The sequence below is a fragment of the Trachemys scripta genome, chromosome 3 (assembly GCF_013100865.1).
Source record: "Trachemys scripta elegans isolate TJP31775 chromosome 3, CAS_Tse_1.0, whole genome shotgun sequence".
Lineage (NCBI taxonomy): Eukaryota > Metazoa > Chordata > Testudines > Emydidae > Trachemys > Trachemys scripta.
Genome location: NC_048300.1, coordinates 69225278 through 69246372, shown reverse-complemented (window position 1 = coordinate 69246372; position 21095 = coordinate 69225278). Strand labels below are relative to the sequence as shown.

The 21095-nt window shown below is 41.8% G+C and overlaps 1 protein-coding gene across 3 annotated transcripts in view; it reads right to left on the bottom strand.

Annotated features, from left to right (window-relative positions):
• The window catches only part of PLD5 (phospholipase D family member 5), a 255241-nt gene that overhangs the window by 207262 nt on the left and 26884 nt on the right, over window positions 1-21095 (bottom strand). Inside the window, exon 1 of one of the 3 annotated variants that reach the window (XM_034765022.1) lies at window positions 4644-4951. The exons of the other annotated variants lie outside the window; for them this stretch is intronic. Coding sequence (XP_034620913.1) covers window positions 4644-4646 — 3 coding nt within the window. The 5' untranslated portion in view covers window positions 4647-4951. Of the gene's footprint in view, window positions 1-4643; window positions 4952-21095 lie in introns of those variants that run through there. 3 annotated transcript variants of the gene reach the window in all.

Sequence of the window (21095 nt, the reverse complement as noted above, 5' to 3'; positions counted from 1 at the left end):
GCTCACTTTCATAGCAACAATACATTTTTACAACTTTTATTCCTGTTTGCATTGCATTGCCAATACAGCTATAAGAGAGTGAGCTAGATTCCTTTCTGGCTCAGACATAAGAATTATTATCTACATTCTAATTGCTGAACCAAATTCTGCCTTTCCACCTATGTGACACCATTGAGAGGGCAACAGATGTAATTTCAGTGGAGAATATAAAGACATTGGGATTATGCTGGTGCCACATGGTTCTAGAATTGGCAGTTAGTAACATCCTTTTACTTGCAAACTGTTCAGATTTGGTCTGGAATTTACTGAGAGACCATAAACATGGAACTTTTACAGAGTCACCTTTCAGGGTAGAAAGGTACCTTTCAGGGTAGTCTGAGGGTGAGCTTCTGTGCTGAGCCTCTAACAGAGCAGCCCTGAACTCGCCACCCAAGCTTAATCCACCTTTGCACTCTCCTGACCCTCAGCTGCTCTGACCCCACTATAAATTATTCAGGTCTGGGGGCCTGAACAGCCTCCCAAGGCTTCTCTGTGGGCATGCTGCTGCCCAGAATTTTTACCATGACACATGCTGTGGATCTGACACCAACATACCACTTCAGCTCCAGCCCTGCTCCTGGCACACCTGCTACGTCAGGGCTTGTAAATTGTCTTTGGGAGACAGCTATGACTGTCTTCTGCCATGCCTGCTTTGGGAGAATTCTCCACCAGCTGGATATAGGGCTTTTAGTGTACTTCTATGCCCCTCTGGCCCTTTTATGAATCATAAAGGAGCCAGAGCGGGGCAGAAAATCTCACCCTTAGATTTCTGTGGTATCACTGATTTGACCATGTTGTACAGTATGTGCAGTGAGGGCAAGTTCATGTTTCTATAGTAACCATAAATTACATGGGTGAGAGAATGGAATTTCTGCCCAACATTTTGAAGAGCTAATACAGAGGCCCCAAAATAAACATTATCCAGATATGTGAAAATGCATATATCCAGCCACCAGCCTGGTAGTGCCACCTTTCTGGGAGCTGCTGCCGTTGTTTATTTCACCTAAAGATGTGATTTATTTTTTCATCTGAACCAACCTTCATTTTTGTTTGTGTGAGAAGAGAAATTAATCTGATTTAGTGTGTAAATTTGTGCTAAAAATGTCCTCTTTTTAATGGCTGCATTAATTATCTGCAATGTGGAAGAGGGGCTGCCATGGAATAAAATGCTTTCTGGAGCATGGATGTAGCAGGCAAGCTAATATATTATATACACCACAGCAAATAACTTATAATTTCCTAGAAGCAACATGTTTTATGGTATACTGCCAGGGTTCTGGCACTGAGTTCAAGGGATTATATGGGTGAGAGAGAGAGCAGAGTTTGACTCTCAGTGTGGATTAAGGATGCTGCTGGGTGAAATTAATTCCATACAAAAATTATGTTAGTTTGGGAAAGGCATAAATCCTGCTCCTCTATTTGTCATGCTTTGCTAAGCGAAAGCACCACAAACCAGGATGCTGACATTTCAAAAGCCAAGCTTTTGTGTATGAACAAACTCAGAAATATGTATTAAGTAATGCTACCCTTTGACATATGTTGCTTTGGGGAAGAACAAAATGGGAGCTGTTTTCTTTACACTCATTTTGATGTCCTGTATGAGGGGTCACCATAGAAAAGAATCAATGTGCGGAGTGTGTAAAGGGGTTGCAGAACTTTATGATACATGATTCAACATGTCGTGCGCCAGCTTTTCAGCTGTAGCATATCACCTAGACTACACCATGCCCAAAGCTAGTCATGGTATGTAATGTCACAGCTGAAAAACATGTGAATCACGTCTATGATTTCACCAGTGCAGTACTCCTTTGATATCATATGCCTCAAACTGCTACACCATCCAGTCACATTCTGAATAAATAATGTACATTGTATTGTATTCGTTCATAATGCTTTGAAAATCTAGGATAATAAGGGCCAGATCCTTCAACCCTTGTTCACGAGTAGTACCAGAAAAGCCAATGGAACTACTCATTGGGAAAGGGCTGCAGGACTGAACTTTATCTTTGCAACAGAGTATTACCAAAGTCTTGACACACGTTATCCAGTCCTTAATTAAGCTTATACCACATACAGAGCTACATTCCTCGCATCTCTTCCCCCAACTATTTTTATATTTACTGTGTATCTTTCAATGCAGAATTACATTTTTATACTGGACTATTCAAATTTTTACTTTGCTATTGGGATAAAAGAGTAATAAATGCAAATATGTCCTGAGACATAACCTGAGTTTGAAATCCAATTATTGGATTATTTTTTATTTGTCTTCATCAGCATGCAAAACACTTAAAACAGATTTTAGTACACCTGATGTCTTCTTTCATTAAGATTTAATGTGCAGTGATCACATTTATATATTTCCAATTTTGCCTTAGATAACTGCGTAAGGTAACCACATTATTTTGAATATTCCCTAAGTATCCCTAAACATACTAGGGGGAAGCCTGGAAATAATGAAACTTAGTTATCTGGGCACCTGGCTAGTTTTTAGGGATGACCACTGTAAGACACTGAACTACTTACATTTCTTAAGGAATGTTATAATTGGAATAATTGGTATTTATTACCAAACTGGTTACTACTTTATTTTTTCCAACATCATAAAAAGGTAATCATGTCAAACCCTCCAAACTAATAACAGAAATGGCTATCCAGTGAAATGCCCACACTAACTATCTAATCTATGCGGCTCCACTCAAGGCAAGTTTACTTTGTCTTAAACTTTAATCACACTGGACATGTGGTTACAGTGTGTACATGTTAGTGTTTCCAGAAGCCAATAGTTTTCTTAATTTGCAGTAACAGAAATATAATTACACTGCAATTACAGGGGACTGAGGGAACCTCATACACTTGCAGATATATATGTATCATCATTTATTATTTGTTAAGCTCAATGGTGTACAATATGAAGTAGAAGACAAGGTCCCTGCCCCCAGTGAGTTTTCATATACTAAGTATAATTTCAAATATAAGTTAAAGCCAACTGTGAGCATATGGTTTTCTGACAAGGAAGCAACAGTAAAATGAAATCTCTAATATTTACATGATAATCGGCACATAGGTCATTTTCCCCCAAGCGTATAGGAGAAAATATCATGGTGCCTCGATTCAGTCAAAACAATATTCCAAGACACTAAGAGCCTTGTTTCTTTAGAGCTATTGATTTCTCTACATAGGCTGCATATTGAAGAGGAAAGTCTAAATCTTTAATGCATCACTCTGTGTGTTCAGAATGATATTTGGCATATATGGGCTGAGATAACACAACTTACTTCACTATCATAATTGCCTTCAGTATCACATTTCTTGTCCTCAACTGAAGCCAGTTAGGATGGGGGAAAAAAATCAAAAAGCACTGCTGATACTTTATGTTTATATCCTTGTTTTTCTTCTCTAGATCAACAATAAAAAAATTCAAATTAGATCAAAAAAATTAAAACAGACCTAGTTTCTAATTTCTGAGGTTTCCGTGTAATACTTTTGAAAATGCTCTCAGATATTCTTTTAAATTGTCCTCTCTGCTTTGAATAACAAAGAGAATAATTTTCCACATATCAGCTAAGGGTCAAATAAGCATATTTTAGTGCTTTTCTCTCAAGGTTTATTTAGGCATTTGTTTTCTTTTCTCCCTGATGTTCTGTAATCTCATTATCAATTTATTCCTTTTCTCTGATATGCACTTAAATGAATGGCTGAGTTCCCACACAGGAGATTGGGTTTGGTGCATATTTCAACAAGAAAGCTTTATCTTGACAATGATTATTATCTACAATGCATACAGTAAATGCTTGCAAGACATTCCTTCTTCTCCCCCACCCCTTGTAATTGTTTAAGTGCCTACTAATTTGTAAATAAAAACATTTAAATGAAATTTCCAAAGATTTTTTAAAGTATTAAAAGGCATTGTTATCGATTTGTAATAATTATTGCAGAGGTTTACATTTATGTATTTTATAGTCTACTTTCCTTTCTTTAATTAATTTAGAATACTTAATTTTTAAGGAGAATAAAAACTGACCAAAAAGTTTTTCACAATTATTTTTTTCCAGTCTAACAACTACAGGACAGAAGCATACTGGACACAATTGGACTACACAAATTCAAAAATCAGAAAAAAAAAAGTATATATGATTTTGGACTATTAGATATTAATATACATGAATGAGCATCTCTCTCTTTTTCCCTAAAAACTAAGGGAAAACATAGATTCATGTATTGTATATATGGTAAGTATACATTGTTTATATTTGTATGTTTAAAAATTTCAGTGGTTACACTAATCCAAAATTATATTAAAAGATCACACTCCCATCCTTCTGTATTGAAACCAGCAGCAGTCATTCTATATCAAATTTTAGTCAGTAGTATTCACCATTTTAAAAGATTTTATTTAAGCTGCACAATATATTCAGTGCCAAAGATATTTGTCACCAACTTGCTTTGTTGATCTCTTCCAGCAAAATATTGATAGTGCTACTGTATTCTAGTCACTTGCTGTTTGGTTTTAACACTACTCCCTACTATTTTCACCATCAGCTTCTACACATTCTTTTCAAAAGTAATAATCTAGATCTGGTGAAAACTGAAGAGCTTCTTACCATTCTGATCCAATTTTTTTCCCTCTGAAGTCCAGCAGCAAGGAGCTGTTGCTGATGCACTGCTTACTAGAGACACCCGAGGCTTTGGAGGCAGAGAATGTTTTATGTGGTAAAAATGTATCACCACTGATTATATTTCAGTCCCTCAATCGCTAGCCTTGATGCTTTGGAAATCAGCCAATCCAAGCAATAAAAGGGAGGTTGGCAACAAGAAGTCTCAGAATTTTCACATGGCATGGTTCAAAAACTATTTGTGCCTCTACTACATTGTTTTTATAGCTCCTAAATGATAATTAAATCTTGGGCTCCCTCTTTCTTCCTCCTCTCTTACAAAATGGGATTCATATATTGTTCACAAAAGGAACTTTAGCGCTAGCTAGAGCTAGGCATAATGCTGACAGGCACTATGCCAGATTACACACACAACTCTGCCAAGGCACCTGAATCCTGACTTGCAACACCCTGTTATTCCAAACATGGACCTTTCCTAAGCCAAGGCTCCTAACTGTGCCAAACAGCATGAGGGTTTTTTGATCTAGACAAATGCCCACTTAAGACAAGCATGAGACCATCATCTTTTACTTATAGCATTAATTTAAATATACATTTCTCTTAATGAAGAGGTCTGCAGGAAGATAAAGCACCATAGAAATTTTAGGCAGCAATAAACTCTTGGTATAAAGGAAAACATCACAATTTCCAAATAACTTTAGCCCCAAGCTACCACTTCTCTCCTGAGGAATACTATAAGGGGGAGAGCCCTGAACAGAACTGAAAGGGGGCAGTTCCATCTCCATGGAGTGTTTCTTCCTTGAAAGCAACAGAAGCCTCAGGGAAACATCTGTGCAGAGTTGTGACTCTGTGGATCACTTAAGTGCCCGAATTCAGACAGAATGGTGTGGAGCTAGGCAGCTGCTCTGCACCAGAAAAAATAGAAATCATGAGCTGTGTACTCCTCACAGAAGGGGAATATGACAAAGGACTGGCAGAGGTATCCAGTAGCAGCATGGCGTCTTACAAAACCGGATGCCAGTGGGAGGTGCTGTCCAAGGAGCTGCATGGAGAGTCAAGCCTTCTAAACAAAGTAACCCAGAATTCATGGGCTTGGAACTTCTTTTCCCCATCCATTTTTGGGCTCCATTGGTTCCCTTTAAGGGAGGTATTGAGTGGAAACTCTGTGAGGGGAACCTTGCAGAGTTTTCCCAAGTCCTCTTATCTCAGCTAGTGGTGGTTAAACCCATAGTATCATATGGCCCTTCACATTTTATTTATTACATCTCTCTCTATAGCTAGGATTTTATCCATAGCACCTGAACACCTTAGGGGTCACATGCTCCTCTTTCGTACAGATTCAGCACAAAAGCTAAGTAGTAAGTTGCATCACATCATCCCCTTCAATTATCAGATAGCTCTTAGTGCCAGATGGAGTGGCCAAAATACGGCTTTGTGTAGCAGGGTAGGGATCAGATTTGCTGGCTCACAGGAAATTTTACTGAGTTATGGATCAAACACACATTTAAACTATTTGTATTTTGCTCTTTGGGGCAGAAATTGTGTTTTCCTCTGTGTTTATAAACAGCCTAACATTTCTTTAACAATAAAATGATTATTGAAGAGTAAAAGAGAAAAAATAATTATGATTTCTTGCTAAAAGATAACCAATCAAATTCAGACTTAGTATACGTAGGTGCAATTCCAGTGAAATCCTAGCTGCATGCACCTGCTTACATCAGGGTCTGACTGTCACCCAGTAAGTTTAGTGAGTGAAATCCTGGCTCTGCTGAAGTCAACAGGGGTTTTGCCACTGCCTTCAGGATTTTACCCATTGCATTTTTTCATTACATGGATGTTTCATCTCTTCAGGGATGAGTGAAGGTGAAAGCCAGCAGAAAACAAGGCAAATGGAGGTAAGGGCCAGATTTTTAAAGGTACTTGGGTGCCTACAAGTGCAGACAGGCATCTAGGAGGACTTCAAAAAATGCCTAAGGATCTTAGGCAACTAGATGCTTTTGAAAATCCTACTAGACATCTATCTGCATCTGTTGATGCCCAAGCACCTTTAAAAATTTGGCCCTAAATACTTACTAGCAGGAAGGGATGGAGTTGTGGCAGGGTGCAAAATGACCTCCTTAGGACTACAGCTAATTGTGTCTACAGATTTAAAAGGGCCAGCTATCAGGACAGCATACTGGGAAATGGTCCTGTGAACTCCCAAAATGGGAAATTCAGTAATGCACAGAGAAATAGAAAGAAGTGAGTTTTTGTTTAATTCCTGCCTTCCTGAATGAAAGCCTATCTGAGACTCCAGAACTGGACCCAGTGAACTATGTACGCTAAATAGCTATGCCTTACTTTTGTTTTGCTGTGATGTCGTGTTGACATCATAAATGTCAAGATCCCTTTTGAACATCACTTTCCCTCTTTGCTTTAAATTTATCACCACGCCCATTAGTTCAGGCAAGCTATCCCATGCACCCAGGCTGCTTGCTGTATTCATTTGGCCAGTGTGATATAATCAGATTCTGTAGAATCTAGACTTTAATTTAAAAAAAATTAAGTCTCTATACCTTATAGTTGTGAGGAAATTTTCCTAAATGTGATCTAAGTGTAAATCTAGATAGTGCTGTCTTTCTGAGTGTACAGACAAACAGCCTGAAACAATGGCTCTGAGAACTCCTAATTCCACCATAATCTACCAACACCACTTTAAATGTCAGCGTTACTATTTTATTGCTCATCTGTTCAGCAGATGAGATGGAGAGAGAACAAAGCCTACAGAGGGAACTGGCTGCAGAGATGGAACTGCAGATGGAAGAAGCAGGGAGAAGCACAAAGACAGGGAAACAAAGTCAAAGTAAAGGAATCTGAGAAAGGAAGAGAAAGTAGAGGGCAATGGTCCAAATTTGTAACTATATTTTCCCATTGAGTGATGCTGAACATAACAATACAATATTTAGCAACTAATAAATAATGATAATAACTAAAAGCCAGATTCTGCCACCTTTACATTGAGCAGCACTTTACTTTGCAAGTAATCCCACTGAGATCCCACCTAAGAGCCACATCCTGATACTTACTCAGGCAATTCATACATCAAAATCAATGAGATTCCTCAAGGAGTATGGTACTACTCCATGTGAGTAAGAGTTCAGGAGTCTAGCCTTACATGTTGTAAAAAGCAGCTGCACCCACAGAACCTCAAAAACTCTACCTGTTCTGTAAGAAAGGGAGTCATTTTTATAGGAAATCAGGATTAGATTCTGTCAGTCCTCTCTCATATTGAGTAGAATATTCATCTACAAGGATTCCTATTTAAATCAATGGGACTATGCACCGATACTAAGAGGCACTCTAAGCCTACGTCTACACTACCCGCCTGAATCGGCGGGTAGAAATCGACCTCTCGGGGATCGATTTATCACGTCCCGTCGGGACGCGACAATCGATCCCCGAATCGACCTCTTACTCCACCAGTGGAGGTGGGAGTAAGCACAGTCGATGGGAAGCTGCAGAGGTCGATTTTGCCACCGTCCCTACAGCAGGGTGAGTCGGCTGCGATATGTCGAATTCAGCTACGCTATTTGCGTATCTTAAATCGAGACACCCCCTCCTCCCCCCCCGTAGTGAAGACCTGCCCTGATACTACAGTGATGAGCATGGTATAAGAACCTATACGGAACAGACTATTTACAGAGTAAGACTACTCAACAGGAACAAGAGGGGGGCCCTAAAAATGTAGTTACTACATAAAGATCATACTTGGTCTTTGAGCAAACCTCCCACTGACATATGTGAGCTGTGAGTTGTAAACTGAGGGTAGAATGCAGCCTTATCCAGCTCATCGATCATAATTAATATGCCAGCTCATCGACCATAATTAAACATGAAATTAGGCCCTCTGCACAGAAGAAATTGATTCCACTAAGTTGTCAGGGACTTGTAGTCATCTACAAGACTCATGGAGATTTTTCCCCCCAAAACCCTGCAGTGAGATTTTCCCTTCAATTAGTTAAATGCAAAACTGATTACAAAAGAAATGAAATCACATTGAGAAAGATAACTCCCTCACATCTACCTGATGTGTCTGAAATTATAGTGGCATAGCAGCGCCACTATAGTTAAGGCTGCGTCATGACTTCTGTTTAAAGGTCGACCTTAATAAGTCCTCTAAAATTGACATGCTCAGTCAGATTCCTTTGAAATTTGATGTGGCTCAGGAAGGTGCACAATAGGGTTAGTCATCCAAATTTGGGGCCATTTGAGTTAGGGGTTGTGGACAGATAAGCCCTTAAAATAGTTAGTTTTCAAAAAAAGTTTCTAGGTGGGAGGGGAGGGTTCCCCCCTAAGGGCTAGAGATCAAACTATTGATGTGATGTGGGTCAAAATGACTGAGTTTTACCCAGGAAATGCATGGCCCCACTAAATCATTGGGGCCCAAAATTGAGAAGGGTATTTAAGAAAATATACTTTTTATTTATTTATTTATTTACAGGGCACATGCACTAGTACAGAATAATGTCTAGAGGGTTTCCATTCTCACCATTTTTTATGCTTTAAAGATAGAAGAAAATTTGAACAATTACTTGTAATGCTTTGAAATATGGCGTGCTTCAGGGGAGACCTCTCAAAAGACCACTTTCCTTCTGTTGCCTTTTAGTGTTAAATTGAAAGGTACTAATCACTAGATGAATCACAGATATCATTGATATGGATTGCTGTGAACTCACCCCTCAGTCTACATAATTTAGGATAAATTAATCACAAATTCCCACCTAAGACAAAAGGAGTTTTGGCCTGAGTAGCCAGAGGTTGCTATAATTTCAGAGTTGTGGGTGGAAATTTTATTTTGGGGGGAATGTAATCAAAGTCTTTAGGGAAAAAATTAGACATGTGAGTGTTTCCTGGGCAGAGAAGGATATTAAGGGGAGGAGCAGTGGGGCAGAGGGGTTTAAGACTGCAGCGAAGGGTGGGAGTTATGGGGAGGGGAGAGAGGTTAGAGGCTCAGGTGAGGGAGGCATGGGAGTTAGGGGGAGTGGAGAGTTTCTGTCAACCCCACATTCTCCCCTCCCATGCAGATCTACGGGGCTCTTGCCCCTCAGGAGGATCTGAGTTCCCCTCCTCATATGAGCCCCTCTTGCTGCTCCTTGTGTGTGTCAGGATCTGGGGGGTCCACAGCCATCTACAGGGGCTGGACCTCCCACCCCCTACCCCCCCACATAACCCTTCCTCATGTGAGCTGGGTTGTGGGACGGGGGGACTTGTGGTTTACAAAAGGTTTGAAGACCCCCTCCCTGCTGTGAGCCAGGATCTGGGAAACTCCTGCCCCTTTGGAGGGGCATATTTCATGCATATCACAGGTTTAGATGGGGCCACCAACTGAGATGAATGGAGCAGTTCACATGTCTCATCACTGTTGCTTCAGATTGTATTCATGTTCAAGGGGGTTCTCATTCAGCTGAGAACTTGGCCTTGAAAAGAATGGACCACTTCTACTCCTGAGGGGATTCTGCATCAAAAAATTAAAAATTCTGCACCAAAAATTCTGTGCACAATATATTAAAATTCTGCAAGTTTTATTACTCAATAAATAAATTCAGAGGCTCCAGCATAACAGTGAGGAGCACAGGCCATTGGCTGTACAAAGGTGGGAGATCGCCCTGCAGCCTCCCCATCCCGGGACACAGAGTCAATGGTGAGGCTGCACCCAACCCTGACACAGCACAAGGCCTGGGCCTGCCCCAGAAACACTAGGGGACCCAGGCCCTGCCCCTCTGCGCAGGCACACCAGGTGTGGATGGGCAGGCTCAACCAGGCAGGATCCAAGTGTGGAGAGGCTCAGTATGGGGGATCCAGGGGTGGGGTGAGAGGATTCTGTGTGGGACAATCTGGGTGTAGGCAGCTCAGTGGGGGGTCTAGGTGTGTGGGGGATCTAGTTGCACAGAGGCTTGTTGGGTGTGGGGGTTCCAGATATAGGGGCAATGGGACTCTGCAGGTGACAGTGGTTGGGGCTCAGCGCAGGGGTCTGGGTGTAGAGGTCTCAGCAGGGAGGTCTGGGGGCTGGGGACATGGGGCTTGGTGGGGTGGGGTTCTGGGTGCAGCTTGTTGGGGGTCAGTGGCATGCGGGTCTGGATGTAGGGGCTCAAGGTGGTGCGGGGGGGCTCATCAGGGTGGGGGTTTCAGTGCAGGGAGCTCAGTGGGGGTGGTCCAAGTGCAGAGGTGCAGTCCTGAGGCAAGGGGTCTGGGTGCAGGGGGCTCCAGATGGAAAGGTTGAGGTTCAATGGGGTGGGGTTCGGGTATGGAGGGGTAGGTGCTTCTGGATGTATGGGGTGAGGCTTGGCAGGGGTGTCTGGGTCTGGGAGGTCCAGCTGCATGGGGGTTGGGCAGATGGGGGAGCAGCTCCCTGTACAGTGAGCCTTCCCCTCCTCAGCTGAGGATCTATGGGGCAGGAAGCAGGGGAGGATGCTGAGCTTCCTGCAGCTGGGGGAGGTTTCTGAGGGTGATTCTGATACAGCCCCAGCCACTCCTTGTAGGGGAAGAGGAAGTCCTGTCCTCTCCTGCCTCCAACCCAGCTGGGACTAGCAGCTGACCCCGGCTCAGGGTAGGGACCTATGGTGATTTACCTCTCTGCTGGCTGCTCCGAATGCCTGAAATAATGTACCTGCACAGCTAGGAAGTGGTGCATGACTGCTCTTGCAGTTTCCTTTTGCTTCCCTGTCAGAAAGTCATTTTTCTGCAGGGAATGTAAGAAATCTGCGGGGGACATGAACTCTGCGCACGTACAGTGGTGCAGAATTCGCCCGTGAGTACACTTCACACCTTTCAGAGCCTGCTATGCTGCATCTGGATGTGAAGAGGAGCCTTTTCCCACACTCATCCTATCATCCTTCCTAAAAGGACAAAACTTCTACATGTTCTCTGAAACCTGCACACTGCCATGGATTTTCTTGAAATTTTCTACGCCTACCAGGGGTGTTGAGTAGGTTTAGTGAGCCAAATTTGAGGTAATTTGAGCCACAGGTTACAGAGTTATAAGCCCTGGAAAAAATATAATTTTTTCAAAAAGTTTCTAGCTGAGTTTTTTCCTTTTGCACAGAATTAGAGAGAAAACTATTGATATGATGCAGATCAAAATAGTCTAAATCGGTCAAATTTTATCCAAAACAGTGCATGGCACCCACTTAAGTCTTTTGGGGACCTAGATTGTGAATGGTTTTTAAGAAAATGTTCATTTCCTTGCTTGTGTATATGTACAGTCTGGAAAGATTATAATGCACATATGCCAATAAAGAAAAAAATGATGAAAGGGTTTCAATGAAGCCAATTTATACTTGCCTGGATAGTTTGAGGGAATATTCCAATGCCATTGCCTCTGGTGAACAATCCACCACTGACGTTTCAAGTCTGAACCTTTGTACACCTGTGCAATAAAGAAGTTTGAGTTTTGCTCAACTCATCATTCTGCAGGAGGAATGACACACCATCAGCCAACCCTAACATTACGTTAAATATTTCAATGGCAAAAAAATGCATTAAGTTCTACCCCACTGAGCTCTGCAGCTTGCAGAGAGCTTTTGTTCATCAGCTGCGTAACTCAGTTAGAAGCCCCGGAGTCTTCTCTTCGGGAGCTGGTAGAACAACTAGACCCCACCCACACGAACTTACACATAGGCAGAATCTCCCCAGCACCACATGCACAGAGATCCTTAAATATCCGAGGCATCTCCAAATATCACAGCCAGCTGACAGCTCCAAAATGGAGACAGGATGAAACCCTTCCCTTCGGTGTAGGTAGTGTCTACGCTGAAACACTACACCAAGTGTCACTGTGCCACTGTAGCATTTCAAGTGTAAACAAGCCCTGAGAGAAGCCACTCTACTCCCACTTCTTCTCCAGCCAGATGAGGCTGAGGAATGGTCAGGCCAGTGCATAGCACCTCTACCTGAATACAGAGCCTGCATGCCCCTTATTGCTTTGTACAAGGGCAGGGTCTGGCCCTTCAAATTTCATCATTTTACAACGTTCAAAATATCTAATATTTAATGTAAGTACTTTTTCATGAAAAAATAATTTAACATAAGTCTGTAAATAAGCCAAACACAAAGAGCCTGATCCTGCAGATAACGAAATAAATAGGCATATTACCACTGAAATCAGTGGGAGCAGGACTGGGAACAAAAAATACCTAGATGTAATCAAAGTATTACTACACCAGCTAGGATGCCTTGTTTCATTGCAAAGAAAAATGGATAGCAATTGTTCTTCCTTCAGTAGCTATTATTCCTAAAGGCTGTCAGTTTATCTATATTCAGAATAGCAAAGTAAGGGATAAAAATCAATATCATCTAGCACAACCTTTGTTGTATTCTCTCCCACCCTGCTTTCTTTCAGGTTGTTTTACCAGATTTAAAAAAAAAAAAAAAAAAAACAGATGAAAGCTATTTTTCACCACTGGGGGGGGTTATATCTTTGCAAGGGCCCACCTCTTAACTTTAGCAGTACTGTAAATATAAAAAGTAGCAGTATATGATTAGCTGTAACAAATACTTGAAATAAGTTTATTCAGCCAAGGTAAAACACAGGAAAGAACCACAAAACATGCTATTCTCTGCACATTTTCAAAAGCAATATTTGGTATAATAACCTGTTTTTTGTTTGATAAAATCTTCTTTATTAAAAAATGTATAAAGCATTTAATATTGTGGGAAGGCACCTCCTTCTCCTGACTGGGCTCAGCAGTGGGGGCCTGGAGTAAATCAATCCCACTCTGGAGAGTTTTTTTCCTCACTCGGGTGTGCCTCAGGATAGGCACCAGGAGCACTCTTCAACCAAACCAAATAAATTATCAAAACACAACTTATCATAACCTTTCTCTGTCCCTTCTCTGGGGTGTCGCCTTGTTATGGTGGCTCTGGGGTGCCAGTCCTTCCCCAAACAGCCAGTTAGCTTGGTTGTTTCCCCTGTAGGGAGGAGAACAGCGTTCTAGCCAGGCAAAATCTTTTCTCCCTGTAGCCACTAGCTCTGCTACAGCTTGTCTCTCTTCTTTCTCTCACCAGAAGGGGGCGGGAGGAGAATTGAGGGCTTAAAGGTCACAAGCAATGCTTAATTGCACTCAGGTGTCTCTAGTTGACCTAAGGTAACCTCTTTTTAGCTCATGGGGAAAAGGGTCTTTTTACCATTCTAGGGCTGATATACCTGAACCTAACAGGACCACTCTCTTACAACTGTCTGGTTTGGCTTGTCACAATATGTACAAATTCAGTAAAAAGGAAAATGGCTTTTTTTTTTTTTTTTTTTTTTTTTTTTTTACAAACAGCTATTACTACTAAATTCTTTGGTCCTCCATCTAATAACATCAGCCTTGTGAAACTAATTCAGTTTTGTCTTCATGTGTAGCATGTATGGCATAATTGCACTGGACTACCATAGTCATTTACCATACTATATTAATAGCCACATTCTTTGCAGTGTTGCTGAAAGCTAATGTTCAGTTGTTTAATATTGGATAGGATAACAAGTAACTTAATGAACTAAATTACTGGTTCAGCACCACTGAGAATATAGCTCAAGTTCATTAATGATTTAATCATCCAGTGATTTAGAAGTGTCTCAAATAAGTCCCAGGAGATGGTCCAAACCATAGGTATCCTTTCTGATCTAAATTCTCTGCTTGTGGAAATGGGAGCAGCTCCACTGGCTTCGAAGGAGTTTCACCCATTTACATAGCAGAGAATTTGGCCCTTGGCCTACTGAGAAGCATAAGCCTCACTAGGTAGATGGATTCACTTTATAAAAAGGATTAAATTATGAATAAAGAGTAAAAAGGGACTCAAATTCAGCACCCAACTGTTGTGGAAGGAAGCATTATGCCTGTGTGAAACATAATGCCTCTTGGGTGCTGGGGGAAGGACTCCAAATAATGGTGCTTTTTAACACCTCTAAAAATATATAGCCAATGCTCCCCATGTTAGTGAGGCCCCGTTGGTGTCTATCTGTAAACAAAGCATCAAGGTCACACCTGCAATGGTGATGTATGGAGCTCTGCCAGTAGAGCCTCTAACCTGGAAGCAGTAACAGGTTCAAAAACTGCTAACTATGGTTTAACCACAAATGAGAAACAGACCCACATTTGTGTTAGGTCCTGTCTATGCTACAGAGTTAGGTCAACGCAAGGCAGCTTACTTCAATCTAACTATGGAAGTGTCTATGCTTATATTTCACTCCCGCCGTTGTAACTGCCCAGCTACACTGACTTAATAACTCCATCTCCATGAGTGGCATAGAGTCAATGCCAATGTACTTAGGTTAACGCACTGTCAGTGTAGACCCTGCGTTGCTTACATTGATTGTTACTGGCTTTCATGAGCTGTCCCACAATGCCCCAAACTGACAGTACAATTGATACAAGAGTGTTTGCGGTGTTTAAAGAAATCCAATGTTGAAGAATTTGTCGGTAGAGCCTAACAGTAGTGCCAACAGCTGCATTTCCCTCAAACTCTGGTGCAATTGGTCACAGTTGTGGGTGACCAATTGTGACCTTCTATATTCCACAAGTTTGATGCCCTCTGAGACAGTGGGGTGCAACCTACAGAGGTCCCTCTGACACCCTTCTCCTTGGCCATGTCCCACAGATTGACCACTACTGTTCAAAGGGACTCAAACCTTTGAATAAGTAAGCTTCACTTTCTTAAGGCCAAGAACTGAAAGTCAGGGCCTGACACTAAACTTGTCTCCACCACTGCAGTGAAAAATGCCTGAAAGCAAATATAAAAGAGACAAAATTGTTTTCTTCATGACAAGCAGAGCATCAGAAGAGGACGGTACTGATTGTAAGGTGATGAGACACTCCTGTGCTATTCTCCAGACAACCCATAAGCCAGGAACTGTACTGGTTACTCTCAGGGCAGGTATATAAACCTCACAGGTGGAACAGTAGCTCAGCCTGCTCAATGTCACTTCAGGGCTTGGAACTCTCTCCATCCTGATAGTGGCAACAAATTCCCCAAACCTCAGCCTGCTCCAGCCTTGCTCTTGTTCCCACCCTGTTCCTAGTCCTGCTCCAACCTTGCTCTAACTCCAGCCACGCCCCAACTCCACTCTGGACTCCTGATTCCAGTTCTGACCACTAAGCCTGACCATCCCCATTATGGTTTCTGACACCAGTGCCACATGACAGCTCCCCACATGAGTCTCCTCAGCCTGTTGGCATTAGACAACTTTAAAAGCTTTACTGGACTCTCTGCACAGCATATTGGACAAGCTGCAGCTGACTCTGTCGTCCTTTAAGAATACAGTTTGATCTATTTTGTAAAATGGGTTGGTCTGAACAGAAAGGAGGTTTGTGAAAAATTAAACCAGAGAAAACTGAACTGAAGGTGAATCTGGGGAAGGAAACTAAAAGAGCAACACTAGCCTTCTCTGTATGTGTGATTAAATATTTTACAGCTATCACTGGAAGCTTAAAATGACTAAAAATTAAATTATGACCAAGACATTTTCATTTATGGATTCTCAGCAGGGGTGGAAGGAATAGATCTGATTGGATTCAACACAAAATCCTTATTAAACAGCAACATTGCTGAGGAGCATATATGTGAATGAGACATGGCCACTGGATCTCAGTGCAAATGAATAATTAGCAAAAACAGAAAGCACATTTGTTGCTGCTTTAGGGGACACTGGAGACATGACCTGTGACCTGCAAAACCTACAGTAAAAGGAAATGAAATGTTTTTATTCCTGGTCTGGATTCTTATTTCTCACAGAGGTAAGAAAATCCTTTGCTAAAAAGAATGTTGCAGCTGCCATTGTCTCTTGCTAATTTAAGAGAACGTCATCAGTTGAGATCACGTATCTTCTAGGAACAAACACCTGCTAGAAAATTTCTAGGCAAGATTAAGGCAGAACACATTGGTGAAAATTCTCACTGTTGAGAAAAAAAAGATTAAAAGCTACAACCATAGTGCCATGAACTGAGGGAACATTGCCAAAATGATTATATATACTGTAAATACCCTTTCTGGATTAACTCCATGAAATACAATGGTGGGATTAAGCATACCAGATTTTAGACCTACTTAGTTACTCTGATGAGCATCACTCTTTGTTTAAACTACAAGAGTATTTTCAGGAGTTCTATGTTGGTGTCAAGCTGTTCTCCTCTCACAGACACTCAGCATATTAGAAGACAGGCCAAAAAAGGAAATACACTGGCTAATGCACTGACATGGGAGTCTGGAGAACTGTTTCAGTTCCCAGCCAAACTACTGACCTACTGTGTAAACTTGAGCAAGATATTTCACCATTCTGTGCCTCTGTTTCCCCTCCTGCCCTTCATCGGTCTTGTCTATTTAGACTGTGAACTCTTCAGGGCAGGAACTGTCTCTGCATTTGTACAGTGCCTAGCACCATGGGACCCTGATCTGAGTAGGGGACTCTAGGCCACTCCCTAAATATTCACAAACAAACCACCAGAACATGCGGGGATATAGCATAGTCTAGTTCCCTAGGAACCAGAGCTAGGGAACCCTGAATTCTAACCTCAGCTCTCCCTCTAACTTCCTCTGTATTCTTGGGCAAGTGACTTAACTTCTTAGTTTCCTAATCTGTTTAAAATCGTCAACAACAAAGGAGTGTACAAATACTTACTTATTTCATAAGGGTATTGTGGGGATTACAGCAGATAATCTCCAGTATTGTGCTTTACATCTTCAAAGTACAGTATAGATCCCAAATATTAAATGTTAAGATCTAGAATGGCTATTTTAATTTCCTGACCCAAAGGGATTTTTTAGCTAGTATTCCACTGTGGAGCTGAAATGGTTATTTGAAATTGCAGTTTCAACCTCTCTCTCTCTTTGTATTAATGATACAGTTTCCCTGGTTTTCTCCACACTCATGTTACTCTATTCTTTGGGCATCTGTCATATTAAGCCAAAATTTATAACTATGGGAGATAATCTACTATGTCTGTATAGCAAACACACTGTCCAAAATGAACAGCTTGCAATTCTGCAAGTAGAATGCAAGAACATGGTAATTAAGTCCCCAGTCTACTAACGAGTTAGACCTACCATTCTTTTATATCTGCCCTTAGGTAAAAATCCATTTTTACCAACTTAGTGGCTTTTTCAGCGCATAACTTATTGGAAAATTTTGACCAAGCTACTCTGAATGTGATAAAAACATGCTCAACTGATACATGTTTTACAGTAGTGCCAAGGGGCCAATCAAGAATGGGGCCCCAGGGTGCTAGGCGCTGTACAAAGTCACAGACTCCAAAGAGTTTACGGCCAAACAATGTGACAGCAGGAAACCTCATGTTAGTGCCATGTTTATATAGATTTGTGGGGGTGGGATTAGTTAGGAGGGGATCAGCTAAATGGGGGAAAAGAGGAAAGGACTGGGGGGTGGTACGAGGGGCAGGTGTGGAGTGAAGCTAAAAGGAAGAGTCTGGGGAGAGAGGTGCAAGGAAACAGCCAATCAGCACAGGGCAGAGACAGTCCAGTCAGAACTGTAGCCAGTTCTGAATGCCCAGAGGTCCCTGCTTTGGCTGCTTCTGCCCTTACAGGCTGGAGTCTCAGCCTGGCTCTTCTCTGCACTTTTTCCCAAAGGCCACACTGGCAGAGGGAGGGGAGGCACCATCTGGGTCCTAGTACCCCCATATGGGGTGGGGTGTTTCTCCTCCGAACAGTTCTGGCTCCTGGGGTGTTGGGGAAAGGAGTGGCCCCAGCTTGGCCCCATTTTACATCTGCGGGTGCAGCAGTCCCTGCTTTACCTGCTTCTGCAATTGCTCCTTCTGGGAGGAGTTTCTGACTGGATATAGAACTAGCTGTCTGAAAAAAGTGCGGCCATCAAAAGCGTTCCTTGGATGTTCTGATGTGAACTTTTCCTCACATACAAGGGCTATTGTTGCCTACTCTGCAGCACTCCAAAACCTTGCAGACACAGAGAGCAAGACAGTTATCACAATATTGAATCCTACCACTAGGTCACCAAGCCAGCTCAAAGCAAGGAAGTTAGACAAGGTAACAGAAGCAAAAGGTGTATTTGCATATATTAAAAATCACTGCAGGCATGATATGCTCTATGACAGACTACTTATTTTACACATAGGCCTTGTTTCACAGTCCTAACACTATTCTATTGCATTCTTTAATGCATGTGTGCGCAAGGGACACATCTTTTTCTTTTCATTATTTACTTTTTAACTCAGTTGCAGACTAACCAGTATGATCAAAAGCAAAATGTTACTTCTTAGTAATACACAGGAACTTATAAGTACATACAATAAATAATACTGTTTTGTTTCTTGAACTGTATTATTAATATTGAATTGTAACAATAGAAACCTAGATAAATCATATTCAATAGGTAGGGAAAGATTTAAATTATTTATATATTATATATATACACACACACACACACACACACCTCTACCCTGCTATAACGCGACCCGATATAACACGGGTTCGCATATAGCGCAGTAGCAGCGGGGCTCTGGCGGTGCTTTAAAGGGTCCAGGGCTCCGGCTGCTGCGGGGAGCCCAGCCCTTTAAATCACCGCTGGAGCCCTGCCGCCCCTACCCCAGGGCTGCGGCAGCGGGGCTCACCGGCAATTTAAAGGGCCCGGGCTCCCTGCAGTGGCCGGAGCCCAGAGCTCTTTAAATCACCGCTGGAGCCCTGCCACCTCTACCCCGATATAACGGGGTTTCAACCATAACGCGGTAGGGATTTTTGGCTCCCCACGACCGCGTTATATTGGGGTAGAGGTGTGTAATGTATATATATGATATATCACACAAAGAGAAGAAGAAGATTGAAGATAAGTGTACATTGGCGTTAAAGTAGTTAGATCTTATATATATATATACACACACACACACACACACACACACAGGGATCTAAGTACTTTAACACCAATGTACACTAACCCCCATCTTCTACTTTTTGTCTAACAATCTATATGTAACTTGTTCCATAGTTAAATATTGCTTTATTAATGAGAGCTAAATATTATGTGGGCCTGATTTCAGTGACCCAATTATTAAATATACTTTTTTTGTAAGTACTACTAGGAAAAGTATACATGTCCATGTTGTATTTTTTTTAATCATAGCTGTTTCTTAACAATCCTTTAAATCCTGAAGAAAAAACAACTAAAATATGTCTCAATGCTGTGCATATTTCTTGTTCAGTGTAAGTACACCTTGTGAGAATACTGTAAAGTTCAGTATCTCTGCATGTAACCTGCTGAAAATATTTAAAAGTTATGGAGAAATGTGCTATAGGTTGTAAGTAACCACATTTGCAAAAGGCTATTGCTTGTTTCAAATATTTTCCTTAATTTGAGCTACTAGCGTCATCAGGTGTGATTTTTTTTTAATAATGTTTTTGGTCAGCTATTTGCACTGATTTGGTAATTGCTATTTTTAATGTGCTACAACATAATGTTCAGCATTTTCACCGAATACGTGATTTAATATGAAGAAAATAAAAGTCTCAGACATCCACTTGCAACTTATGCTGAAGTTGCATCTAAAGTCCAGCAGATGGCAAAAGTGATTGACTCACACTAGAGCTGAGTAGTTATTCTTTCCTATATTCCCTATCTCGAATGACTCAGAAAACATCCTTTTCAAACTCAGGACCTATTGCTCCCCTCTTTAAAGCAGAGGGACCCAGAACAGCAGGGTCTGGGACAGCTGCGGGACCCACTGGAGCTTCTCATCTTGTGGGAAGGGAAATGGCATTGTGAGATTCCCAATATAAGTTAACACCAACTTGTTAACATGAACTTTGGAAGATTTCGCCACTCTGGTGGGTGATCCCAGGGCAAAAGCATATTAGAGGCATTGGCAGCGTGGCTCCTCTATAAATGGACCTTGTGACACTGCCCTACTGAATGTACAAAGCTTGGGAGAATTTCGAAACTCCAGATGTGGGGTAGAGGATAGTCACTTATAACCACAGAATATCAGGGTTGGAAGGGACCTCAGGAGGTCATCTAGTCCAACCCCCTGCTCAAAGCAGGACCAATCCCTAACTAAATCATCCCAGCCAGGGCTTTGTCAAGCCTGGCCTTAAAAACCTCTAAGGAAGGAGATTCCACCACCTCCCTAGGTAACCCATTCCAATGCTTCACTACCCTCCTCATGAAAAAGTTTTTCCTAATATCCAACCTAAACCTCCCCCACTGCAACTTGAGACCATTACTCCTTGTTCTGTCATCTGCTACCACTGAGAACAGTCTAGATCCATCCTCTTTGGAACCCCCTTTCAGGTTGAAAGCAGCTATCAAATTCCCCTCATTCTTCTCTTCTGCAGACTAAACAATCCCAGTTCCCTCAGCCTCTCCTCATAAGTCATGTGCTGCAGCCCCCTAATCATTTTTGTTGCCCTCCGTTGGACTCTTTCCAATTTTTCCACATCTTTCTTGTAGTGTGGGGCCCAAAA